Source organism: Diorhabda carinulata, chromosome 2 (assembly GCF_026250575.1).
Source record: "Diorhabda carinulata isolate Delta chromosome 2, icDioCari1.1, whole genome shotgun sequence".
NCBI lineage: Eukaryota > Metazoa > Arthropoda > Insecta > Coleoptera > Chrysomelidae > Diorhabda > Diorhabda carinulata.
The window spans coordinates 9,583,930-9,596,975 of record NC_079461.1 but is presented as its reverse complement, the minus strand read 5'-3'; the positions used below and the strand labels follow the sequence as shown (position 1 = coordinate 9,596,975).

General features: G+C 31.3%; 1 protein-coding gene across 2 annotated transcripts in view; it reads left to right on the top strand.

Moving 5' to 3' along the window:
* Positions 1-13,046, top strand: part of LOC130903874 (E3 ubiquitin-protein ligase TRIM9) — a 152,642-nt gene that overhangs the window by 116,469 nt on the left and 23,127 nt on the right. For both annotated transcript variants that reach the window (XM_057816235.1, XM_057816233.1), the window contains exon 4: positions 3,827-3,980. In XM_057816235.1, the coding sequence (XP_057672218.1) occupies positions 3,827-3,980 (154 nt within the window). The remainder of the gene's footprint in view (positions 1-3,826; positions 3,981-13,046) is intronic.

The window sequence follows — 13,046 nt, the reverse complement described above, 5'->3', positions numbered from 1 at the left end:
CATTTTAATTCTAGAATTTGCCTTTTTTTATAAGCCTACCGTGCCCTATGTAAAACTAATAAAGGCCGATGTCCTTGGAAAAGATAATCAGGCACCTTGGCTTGCTGTAAGGCTTGTCCAAGTGTTTAAATCTCACACGTGTGAATGGTCATAGTCTGCAGGTGCTTTCCGTGCCACGTAACAGCGGCATTTCGGATCGTTCATAATACCTATAACAAGGAGTTTGTATGTTATATACCTGTGTCCAGTTGATACCTTATTCAAATCATGTATTTATATTGAAAAAATGTATAATGGGTAAATTTACCTAATTACAAACATTATATTGATAAAAGTCGTATGTTGAAACACAAACCCGAGCGCATGTGACTTCATGTTAGCTTTCACTCATTGAAGTTGATTAGAAGTAATAAGTACTGTGTTTTGAACCATTTAATTTTGTTGTCATTGTTAAATATTCAAACTTATATTGAAAATGTCGAACCCCACAAGTTATCGTTCTTGTTTTGTACCATTTTGTACGAATACTACAAAAACAACTTTATTATTGCTTATAACATCAAACAACTTCTTTTTCAATAGGAGTTAAAGCTGCACACAGTCATGGCAATGAACATCCTGATTTTTTCTTGACTTTTCATTGATAGTTGAAGTGACTGTTGATAATTGAAGTGACTGAATAAGGTTTACTCCGAAATCGGTGTTCTGGACATATCCGACCTTTTACAACACAAATATTATTTCTACGACTTAGTTGAACATAACCTATAGCTTTCTCGCTGTAACTCTCACGCGATGCTTTACAATTTATGAAATAAATAATTATATTTAATGTAATGGAGAATAAATACTTCTCTTGTTGTTTTGCCACTTCATCTATAATTTTTTTATTGCTTTGTTGTTAATGTTGTATAACAGTATCGAGCAGGTTTGGCTTTAATATTATTTTATCGACGTAGATATGTTAGCCATTCAGCAAATTTCGCATTTCTACTGGAACCGTGTACAGAAGGAAACATTGTCTAAAACAACGCAAGCATGTTCTTCTAATTTAGGAGAAATATTCGAAAACCAATTATCGAAAGTGACTATGCATTTCTTCATGATAGTCGACTGCTTTAGATTCAACCATAAAACCATCTTGGCTTCGAAACTAACTAAACTGTGCTACATAAACTCCTTATATATCTTAAAATAATTTTCTAAAGATCAAGAAACATAAAGAAACAAAACTAATAAATAAATAAACCTTCCTAGAAATTATTCAAAAGAAATAATGTAAATCGCTTGCTATAATAAACTAAAATAAAAAAAATAAAATAAACAAAGATGAAAGGAATTCTGAGTTTATCATCAGATATAATCCATTCGCCGAATTTTAGAATTCCACTATATCAAAGCAGGACCGGCTCCAGAGCGGAGATGAGATAGTAACAATATCTACTATATTTTTTTCTAATATAGCTCTGAAATTTTTTTCTAATTGCTAAGCTATTTTATTATCGTTTCTATTATTTTGTATGTATTTCAGTTTTTAATAAATAAACAAAGTAACGGTATAATAACCTTTGACTCATGTTGATAAGTTTACAAAATTACCAGACACGACTCACCCTTGTTATAGTTTTGTCAACCCAAATATACGATTTTGTATGGCCGAAATTTATCCGTGTTTAATCGAGATAATACAATTTTCGTTTTTCATTTATATACAACTTTAACTTTTCAAATATTCCCTTCTCCAAATTAAGACAATTTATGTTTAAAATTGAGTTTTTACAATAGCTTGTAGAAAATTGTTCTATTAAAAGTTGGAAGGTCACAATTCTTATTAAAGTCGGCTAAAACTTTGTCTATTGTTGGGATTTTGTTTCGAAGGAAGAATTCGTAAGTTTTCAACTTATCGTATTAACGCCTAATTCGTCTACTCTATCAATAATAATATAGTCCGGTCAAAACAGAAATTTGACTTAGCCAAAATTTGCATAGAGCCGAAAATTGGCAGAGACGTTGAATACATCATTATAAACGAAATGCCAAATATCTCCTCTCCTTCGATCGTACTTCTACAAAAAAGGTCAAAAGCTCAAAATTAAAGTTTTTTTTTTCCATTTTTCTCTAAAACGGTATTAGTAAAGTATTATCGCGAAAATAGGTAAAACAAAAGTGGTGGATCATACAATTCTCTATAAAAACTTTTAATTTATTCATTAGAAAATTCATATTTTACATAATTTGTAAACATTTCCGCACCATCTATAAGGTAATGTACTTGGCGCAATTTTTTTAACGTGGTTTCCCCAGTAGGTATACTCTACGATCTATTGTAATAAAGAAAATTTGATCGGATCGTATCCTATATTGCTAATGATCAAAGTGGAATAGGTTGTTCTAATTCTACTTCGTCAATTATGTCTTCGTCTTCATTTTCTTCTTCTTTTCTGTTTCTATTTCTGTTTTCTGTTCTAAGAAAAGGGATGTATCAATTTTCTCTTCATTAATATCATAAATATCTTCAGCTGTAGTATTTATTTCAATATTGGAGCAAGTCTGACGTTTACAATTGATGCATATTGGCGAACAAAATAATCCCACTTTCGGACAGCCATAATTCTTAACACAATCCGTTTTGCATTTACAAAAAAAAGTATTAAGCAGTTTTTCTGATAATATACACGATACAAGTGTTGAAAGGCAGAATCAGATGTTAGAGGCAGACAGACTGTACTGTTTTATTGTTACATGCAGATTTTACAAATCTCAAATATCCATATTTATTTATGGAATCAATTTTTTTGGGGCACCAAACATTGCAAGAAGAAAACGAATTCAATCTGTAACGATGTCGTGTGCAATCAATTAAATCATTACGTTTTTCGAACAATTTAAATACTGATATTTTACCTCTTTTAAAAATTCGCAACAAGTTATTGCATGTCGAAATAAAATATGAGCTTGATATTTCGGATATGCAGTCAAACTTTGTGATTAATATATTATTGATTGTACTTGAGCTTTCCCAGGTGTCAAAAAGCAAATAATTTTATCATTTGGAGTCCGTACATTCAGTAATATCAACAAATCAACATCTTCGCCAACAACGATAGTTGTATTTGAACTTTTCCATTGTTCTATTGCTGTTTCAATTATAAGTGTTTAAGTAACAAACCAATAGTGCGTATTATGTTAAATATGAATTTTCTAATGATTAAAACCGCGATATCTCACGAATGGTGAGTCGTAAGATAAAAAGTGACTAGACCATTTTTGTAGAGAATTATATGGTCTACAACTTTTGTCTAGCCTATTTTCACGATAGTACTCACCGTTTTCGAGAAAAATGGAGAAAACTTTAATTTTATACTTTTAACATTAAATAAATTTTGTATGATGATAAAGTATGATCGAAGGGGATTTTTGACCTTTCATCTATAATTATGTATTCAACGTCAATTTTTTGTTTTGGTTTGGGTACTAGTATTTGTTTATTACTTATATTCGAGAATTTCAGTTCTTTTTTTAATGTTTCCGACATTCTTTAAACAATTCCATTTTTGATAGAGTGCATACGTGATCTGGAAAATAGAATTGTGAAACAACGTAGGACTATATTATATATTCCTAATTCGCTTAGGATGGTATTTATACAATATTAAGATTTAGCCTTTATATAAGTGCATTAAAGTTCACAAATTAGAATTCAATAGATATTGTGTCAATTATTATTAAATGATAACTAAATAGTTTATGGAAAACGTTGTCATAGTATTTAAAAACTTTCCAATGGATTCAACGTCTGATAGGTAATGAACATTTTCTGTTTCAGGTTGGTTCGATGTTAATCAATCGAGTCATGGATACTGATCATTCATGGCAAAAAGAATGGTCAGTTCCACAAGTATCACCGCAATTTGAACTCACGCTAGATGACGCGCCTGTTCTTACTGCCATTAAACAACTGAATTTCATTCAGACCAAGCGTAAGTATTCATTTTTAATTAACTAAATATAAAGTAAATAATTTACCAAATTGGTTTATTAACAAATATATTGAAACTCAAATTTTAAAAAACAGTCTTCATGAGTAAATATATATTTTATTTTTATGTACACATAGTACACAATATAAAGGATGTTTCTAAATTCATATACTACGACACAGAGGATCTATTGTGTCCCCCTTTCTTGCTGCGATACAGAGGAACCCAGTGTTAACAGCTGATCTGTTAATTCCACTCCTTTAAAAATTCCAGAATGTGCGATGGTTGTAGCCGCCAGAGATCCACGTCTTCTATTTCATACATTAGTACTCGTAGATTGTTCTTACTTAGGTTGATACATTCAGCAGATCTACTCTGGTTATAGTTTCCTAGGAGAGTATTTGCCTCTTTCAGCCACTGGAGGTTGTCCTAATAATTGTGTTGCTACAGTCTACCTTTTTTTCCTGTGCGTTTTCCATTTCTCTGTAGCTAATACCACAGAAGGGTTCAGGTTCCAGTCTGCCCCCGCTTTAGCGAGTTTATCAGCTATTTCAATTTCCTTTACTCCGGTGTATCCAGGAATTTATGAAGGGCAACTTTATTTTTCTTGCCTATCTCGTTTAATTTTTCTAGACAATTCCAAACGAGTTTGGGTTTTATGATATTGGAGCTTAAAACTCTAATGACTGCTTGGCTATCGAACAGTATGATGATCACCTGTTTACGATAGTTTCTCTCTAGATTGAACTGGACACATTTTTCAATTGCATCAATTTCTGCTTGAAAATTTCTTTCAGAGTATTTAGTTCTGGGACTATACACTCCTATTCCAGTTCTGTCTGTTGTTTCAGATCTCATTTCTTGTATGGTGTCCTCTTACTTCTACAGCTTAGTATTGAGGTAAATTTTTTCTCAAAGCTAAACTTTTTCGATGGATTATCCTGAGGCATGTCCCAGGTTTTGTCATTATTGAGGGATAGTTTAGATTTTTTTGTTTGGAGGAAATCCAAGTAAGACTTAATTTTGTTTTACAAAATTCGATTGACAGACAGAATTTTTTTTTTGAAATTCAGCTGAAATATGTACTAAACATATAACATTTTGTTCGAGTTAAAATAAATAATTCAAAAGGGTTTAGCAGAAGGGAACGGCCTTTGATTAACGATTTACTTATGATTTTTTTATAAATAATAATCAAATAATTTCTTACTTAGACTGTCATGGTGCAGATTATTCCATTATGTTGAACCAATTTAGTAAAAATACTCACCGATTTTTTAAATATTAATCCTTGAAACTTTTTAAATAACTGTCAGTATTCGAACGATAAATGGTCATTCATAACAAAATAAATGTAAATGGACGTTTTTAGTACTTGATTATGCATGTTTAAAACGTTAGATGTAAAACCATTAGGAAAAATAACATGAGAAATGACATGTTCCGTGAAAATGTTTTGTAATAAATGACTCTTTCCGTTGAAAATGTACGCGGATATGTTGTATACTCATAATAATCAATAATTCAAGTTATGATGATACATTCCGAGTTTTATATCTGCACTCTATGGTTTATATTTATGTTCCATCGGAATTATGTTGAATTATTAAAAAAATAAAACACTTTATTTTGTCGAATAAAAGCCCATGCGTGAAACATGTTCCTTGAACTGATCAAATAATTTTGTTTTGAAATAATGAAGCAATCGATACTGTTATTTATCATCCTTGAATTTGTTAAACAGCGATACTGCCATCTTGGTATCTCTTTTTTTAAGCTATACATAACCTAATACAAATTACAAAGTAATAAACAGTAACAAAGTTATGAAAAACAAGTAGAAAAATGACTCGATTATTTCAATTGAGCAATTGTTTAATATTTTGTCCAATGAAAACTTGGTAAAATCCTTAAAACGTTTTGGAATTTCCTGTGACTTGAGACAAAATTGATCTACCGTCATTTTATGTTTTATAAAAGGAGCTTATGCTCTAAAGCATACAAAAGTTAACTAACCTATTTTTCAAATATAACCATACAGTAATATGTTCTATTATATTAGTTCTGTTCCCCAAATGAATAAAAAATACTAATTTCCATGGAAAGGAGGTTAAAATATGCTTTACACAAAGTTTTAATAGAGGTAATAGAACAATAAGGAATGTTACGAAAAAGCACTTTATATGAAAAAAAAGTAAAAAAGATATTATAAAAAACCTAGCTGCAAGTATGAAGAATAATATCACTACAAATTTATTATAATTTACTTTTAAGGCGTTTCGAATTGTGTCGACAAAAAAATAATTTTAGACGAAATATTTTACGGAAAACGTAACAGGCCGATAGAAATATTGTTGTTGTTAGTCAGTATATTCAAAGGACACTACTTTCGTCCTCAACCCGATGATTCCTAATTTTATATAATTTTTGAAAATGTTTAAAAAAATACCATTTTTGAAGTCAAAATTTTCTTGTACTAATCGACTTTACTTTTGAAATTTGGAAATCAAGATTTCTTCGATGTCACTACAAACTAGAAAATCTATATATAGGGCGATTAACCTAGTTCAAAACTAAGTGAAGAGACAGCATCTTTGAAAAAAAAGATTCATCCCTTATAGACAACTTTTAACCGGATAGGGTTAAATTATCTTATTGCAATAAAACACCCTATTACTTGATTGTTTATGAAATTTCTGCTAGTAATTTTCATTTCATCATTGAATAAATGTATAAAATCTATTCTGTACTATATAAAACACGAATATTTGAGGATTCTTAGTTAGATATTGTAATATTTTTAAAAAATTGGTGAAGTTGTATATTGATATCATAATTTTTTTATCGATTTAAATCTAAGACATTACAACATAGAAACAAAATGTTCTGTTTCTAAATCCCATATACATAATCGTCTGCCATCAGTATTTTGAAATTGGTAGAGAGGGAGACCAATTGGCAACATTGGAAACATAGTGCTCATATGATCGCCATGGACGTACAGTTTAGAACTTGTCAGAATGGATCAAATAAGTATATTTGTAGTAGTATGATTGAAGATGAAGTAGAATGTCTAGAAAGAACAAAAAATGGTTATAAATATAGTATTTGTTGTTAGTGGTAACAAAAACATTAGTTAACTTCTTATATGAATGATGATAATAAAAATTATATAAAATTCTATATTTATATGAATTGGGCAGATATATCCAATATTATTTTCACTATTGCTGATGATAAGGAAGCTCTGAGCCCTGACCAAATTATCTTTGTAATTTCCTTCATCGCCCTCGCACTATCCTCCGAGTGCCGCTGGCTTTAAAGCAAAGCTCATTCACAATTTTAAATTGTAAGATTTTTCTGCTTTAATGAAAGCTGCAACATAGGATTTGTATTGAAAGTTCCTACAAAAACCGTTAGTCCTACCCGGTTTATATCTCTGATAAAGGACTGCAGTATGTCCATCGTCCGGTTTGAATAGTTTGCCTTTCCTATGAAAGTTTCAGTTGTAGATATATAACTGAAGCCATGCCTTTTTGTTTTATCTTTTCCCCCGAGCATAAGATGTCCATTATTCAGCGCCTAATGAATTCTCACTTCAGGCTTTGGCCATCTCAGCATTTAGGTAACTCCCATCTTTATTTTATTTATTTGCGCTGCGTCCCCTATGTTCAGGGATCCAGACCAACTTCCAGACTCAACGTATGATCATGCTTTGCAGTGTCAGAAACATTTAGCAGAAGTATTAATGACGTACTAATCATAAATGAATTTAGATTATAGTGAAAAGTTTTGTTAGAGATATTTGTTTTTCCTACCGGCTATAGGTTCATTCTTCATCGAAAACCGTTCAGAAACCGTCATTATCATGCGTACAGCAAAAACTGTTTATTGCAGATAAATTTTGATCCAACGCTACGCCAAATTGTGCCAAGAGTCAAGTTGCCGATTCCTAAGAACACCAACATCATTAGTATAAAACAGCAAGAATATAATTCACGTACTTGCAATTTTCATACTTTTGATTATTGATGAAATTAAACTTAAGACAATGCAGTGTTATTTATAGTCCACTACACACAAAAACAAAAAAGGTGTTTTTCCTTTAAAAAACACTTTCGTTATATATATATATATATATATATATATATATATATATATATATATATATATATATATATATATATATATATATATATATATAACGAAATATATATATATATATATATATATATATATATATATATATATATATATATATAAAACATATTTTGTTTAAATTAATTTGACTAATAAAACAGACAATGTCACAGTAATACGAACTAAACGAGAATGTTTGACGGAAATAATGATTTTCCACATGAAAATGTAAACAATTTGATATCTTAGTTGTAATGTCTTTGATTTATAAAAATATTCTATTTGACATTCCCTAACGACACTCAAGCTACATTTTTTTTCACAAAACATATTATTTATATCCACATTATGTGTTTATTTTTCTCAATACTGTTTTGTATTTTCGATTTTCAATATTTTAGCATGCGGCACGTGCATGTTAGTATACAGTGTGTCTCACTTGTAATTCAAAATTCATTGAGAATCTCATAAACACCCAGTAAATTAATGTTATTGTTGCTCTGGGATTTGAGACAGTGTGACCAATGATACTTACGATAAGTCCTTAAACATATCATACACGACAGTTAGACAGTCTTGATAAAAAGTATATTTTGTCCCCTTTTTACCTAAATGTGTGTGAGAGTAATGAAAAAAATATTGTTTACAAATTTTCCAACCGCCTTAAAAATAATCTCTTGGAATCACGCAAAATACGTGCTCCATCATCATCTCTTCTTAAGTGGGAATTTTTAGAATCGTTGGTGATATTCATACTGAACATATTGTTTACACTTCCATACTGAAGGCAAACTGTTTACCTTACAACTATCACAAACATTTAAAAAGCTGTACGTGAAGGTTTATCGACAGTTAAAGTACAACGGACTTAAGACTCAACTAGAAAGCAACATAAGCAAGAAACAAACGACTATCATAAGGGGAAATTGCTTGGAATTGTTGTTTGAGTCATTCCTATAACATGTCGAAGATCAAGTCAATAATTGTAATGAATAACGTATTCTCAAATAGTCGAAAATCTGAAATGCAATATTGGCTACATGAGAAGAAAATTGGATATAATGATATTTCAATATACGTAACTATTGAAGTAACGAAACAATAACATTCAATAGAATTACGAGCTCAACGCTCAATTTATTTGAGTAAAGGCAAAGAACTGCACGTATTCAACGATACAGATGTTGAGCGTTTACTTTGTACTGCAGTATATGAAGTAACTCTATTAGAAAGGAAATATGCTATAAAGTTTAGAAAGGTAAACTGTTTACTTTCAGTCTCTGAAGACGATACTTGATTATCGAAAGGCACCTCAGATAGTGTAATTGTGAGTTTTGGTGTAGTGGAGGTATAAACAGTCTGTTCAGTACCTCTTCATTCAGTAATCGGAGGGAATCGATTAATTTTTCTGCAACAATAGTGGACGTATAGGCGCAAGACGTCTCAAAAAATGGACATAATATCGGCAAGTAATTTTTTTGGGATTTGAAATCCTAGACATGATATTATTAGCCGTAAAAATAGTGGTTTTTGTCCTCTTGAAAGTTCGTTTCCAATGTCGACTGTATTTTTGTTTCTGGGGTCTAATGGAGTACCTTAAATTTACTGTGATATATTGAAGGAAAATTCATTTGGTCTGCGTTTGAAGATATCCAAACATTCAGTTGAATTTCCAATGCAGTCGAGTTTATAATCATCCTCAAGCACTCACGGCACCTACCTTGAAGATATATAACCTCTCATAATTACAAATGCAGATAATTTTCAACCATTTCTAAAGTAATACAGTAAATGGATATTCTGGACGCTCCGCAGAATTAGTGCTCATATGACCACTTAAAAAACAGCAGAATATAATATTGATGTAACTTTTTCTCGGTGTCTGTATATTAAAACTGGTATATCATTCAGATTTAACTGAAATTTTTAAAAAACTTTATAAACATGACAGAAACTAAAAATGTAATAATCGTAGTGGAGGTTAACAAAACAAAACTTTTAATCTTTAAAAAATCTCATCTAACCGTTCCAGGTTGATTCGTGAATACAATAAACTTGAAGCAACTTGGAACTACAAAAAGTTCAATAAAACCGATAAGACAGAAATATGGATATACGACGATAGTCCCAGAAGTACTTGGCCCAACAAGGACAATACAAAAATTTTGGAAAAAAATATATTTATTGTTCAACGTATTCTTCTTTTAGCTCCATACACTTTTCCCAAAGATGTTCAATAAGTTCCGAAACCTTTTTATTATAAAAATAGTCAAGCTTCTCAAAATAGCTAAATATGTCTACTAGATCGCGCACTTTCATTCAACGATCATCCAGTACGCCTTTTTGGATTTTCTGCAACATTTCTGAAGTCGTCACCTCATTTGGTCGACCACTGTGATGCTGGTCTTCGCAGATTGTACGGCCTCGTTTAAACTCTGTTATCCACTATTCTACTGTTGATAACGAAGGAGCAGTCTCCTCCAGAGTAGAATCTAGCTCAACTTTTATATTGGTTAGGCTAAATTGCTTTCAATTAAAAGTATTGTAGCACATAACGATGACCAATTTTTTTTCTATGTTTACAAATTCACTGAAAACGTTCACTATTGATGGTTGCCACACAAATACTAGACAACGTGGGGTCTTCAAACATATGCTTTATAGATTATGTATTTTCTAATACAGTGGTACTTCTCAAGCAACTACCGCCATCTCTAGGTCGGGTCAGGTACTTCTGGGACCATTTTAGTACATGCCTCGCAAAAGTAAAAGAGGATTTAGTCACTGTGTTCGGAGACTATGCATCATGACTTAAGATCATAAAATGTAGGACAACTGAATTTAAACTTAATTGTATCAGCTTGGCTGACGACGAGCCCTCAGAACGGCTGAAAATTGTTACAACTAGCTAATTGAAAATCAGAGGGATAGAAGAGGCCATCAACATATCAAAAGAACGCATTTGCCATATTCTGACAAACTGACTGAATAAATATGCATACGTAAGCTATCCAAGCGTTGGGTGCCGCATTTACTCACTTTAAACTAAAAGCTTATTCAAAAAATATTTCCCAGGCCTTACTGTAGCGGTTTAAGCTAAATGAGATGGATTTTTTGCGTCGACTCTGTCGAACAAGAAAACGTGAATACAGCATTACATTCCTGAAGCAAAAAAAATTTCAAGATGGTGGATTACGAAAGACGAACTTGTGCCGCAATGAGTAAAAACGGTATCATCGGTCAGAAAAGTGATGGAACTGTTTTTTGTAATAGTCATGGGATTGTGTTTATCACTATCATCTAAAAGCTAAAATAATAACAGGAAAGTATTATGCATTATTTCTTGATAAAGCAAATTACAAAAAGCAATCGTAGTCGAAGAAGTTTTTCAATCAGATATTGAACCTTCTCACACTTCGAGATATGGCTCTCAACGACTTTCTCCTATTTTCTACACTCATAGTTTTACTTATAGGTGCGAGATTTGTATTGCTTATTTTGAGGAGAGCTATTCTTTGGAAGATGAGAATATTGCTGTACTACATGTTAGAAGTGGACTATATTGTTAAATAAAAATTATCATGGAAGAAATGTCATGTTTTTTTGTTAGCTCAGAAACTTTTCAGTCAACCCTCATCTGCTTTGCTCTAACTGTTAAGTTAGGAAGTGTCACGTATCTTTTTGATTATCATTTCTTTTTCATAAAAATTTCTAGTTTATTATTTGGCAAGTTTCAATTTGCTTAAATATCAAGAGTATCACTTTTCATGATTTTGTGTGATTAAAGTTATTGTAAATTATGTTTTCGATTATAAAATGCCTTCGACGTCAAACAAACTACAGTAGATTTCGAGAATTCATTCCTACTAATACTTTTCAAATACTATTCTGAAGTAATGTCTTCTTTGTGTATTCGTGTCAATTGTTTTTAAAGTAAAGAAACATTTGTCGTCAAAGTCTCCTTCACATGCAGCCCCAGATGCTGCTTCTCGCCCTTGAGGCAATATTTCTCTAGACATTTCCATGATCAAACGAGATATGTACTCAAATTCTGCCCTAACTCTAACTTTCATTTAGCCTTTGTCAGTGGCTGACGTTGAAATTATCAATAAAACTTTAGACAAGAAGTGAGCGACTAGACTAAATGTAAACATGCATTACTAGTTATTTGTCTTTCCGCCCAAAAACCGCTTATAATAAGCGTCGAAAAGCGCGAGAACCAGCTTGAGAAATATCCTGTTAACATTTAGCCCCTTACCATTTCTTTGTTAACTTCGGTTGAATGTAAACGAAAAAAGTTCAAAAGTTCAAAAAGAGTGGTATAACATTATTTAAAGACACATTTTGTTCGTTTCTGTCTCGGTAATATTTAGGAATTTATATTGCCGGCTGAGCGAGGAGATGCGATATGTACTGTATATATAAGACATAAGAACGGTTGTGACATTAATGCGCATATGCTTGAAAAATTATAACATGATCCTTGCCAAATTATAATGTTCATTGCCATATCATATCTCGTCCTTGCCAAATTATAGTCATCGTAGGGAATTACAAACGACTTTCTTGCCAAGTTATAGTGAAAACATTACCGCTAATGGTTTTTAAAAAGTTGATTTTATAACAAAATGACAGAAAAAATTGAATATAAAATAATAAATTCAGTCTATTTTGTCAGGATTATGTTAAATGGAATCAAGCGAAGAATTAAAACTCTTCATTTCTCATTATATCTAAAACGAAACTAAAAATATCCATAGTGTACCACGTAATAATTATAAATAAGATAGAAAATCGAAAGCTAAAGAAATAATATAGCAACTGCCTAGAGAGCATTCGCATTTGATCATTTTGAGAGAAGAAAAAATATAAATTACATAGAGAAAAAATATGAGATCAACGTTTATATGGAGAATTGCATGATAT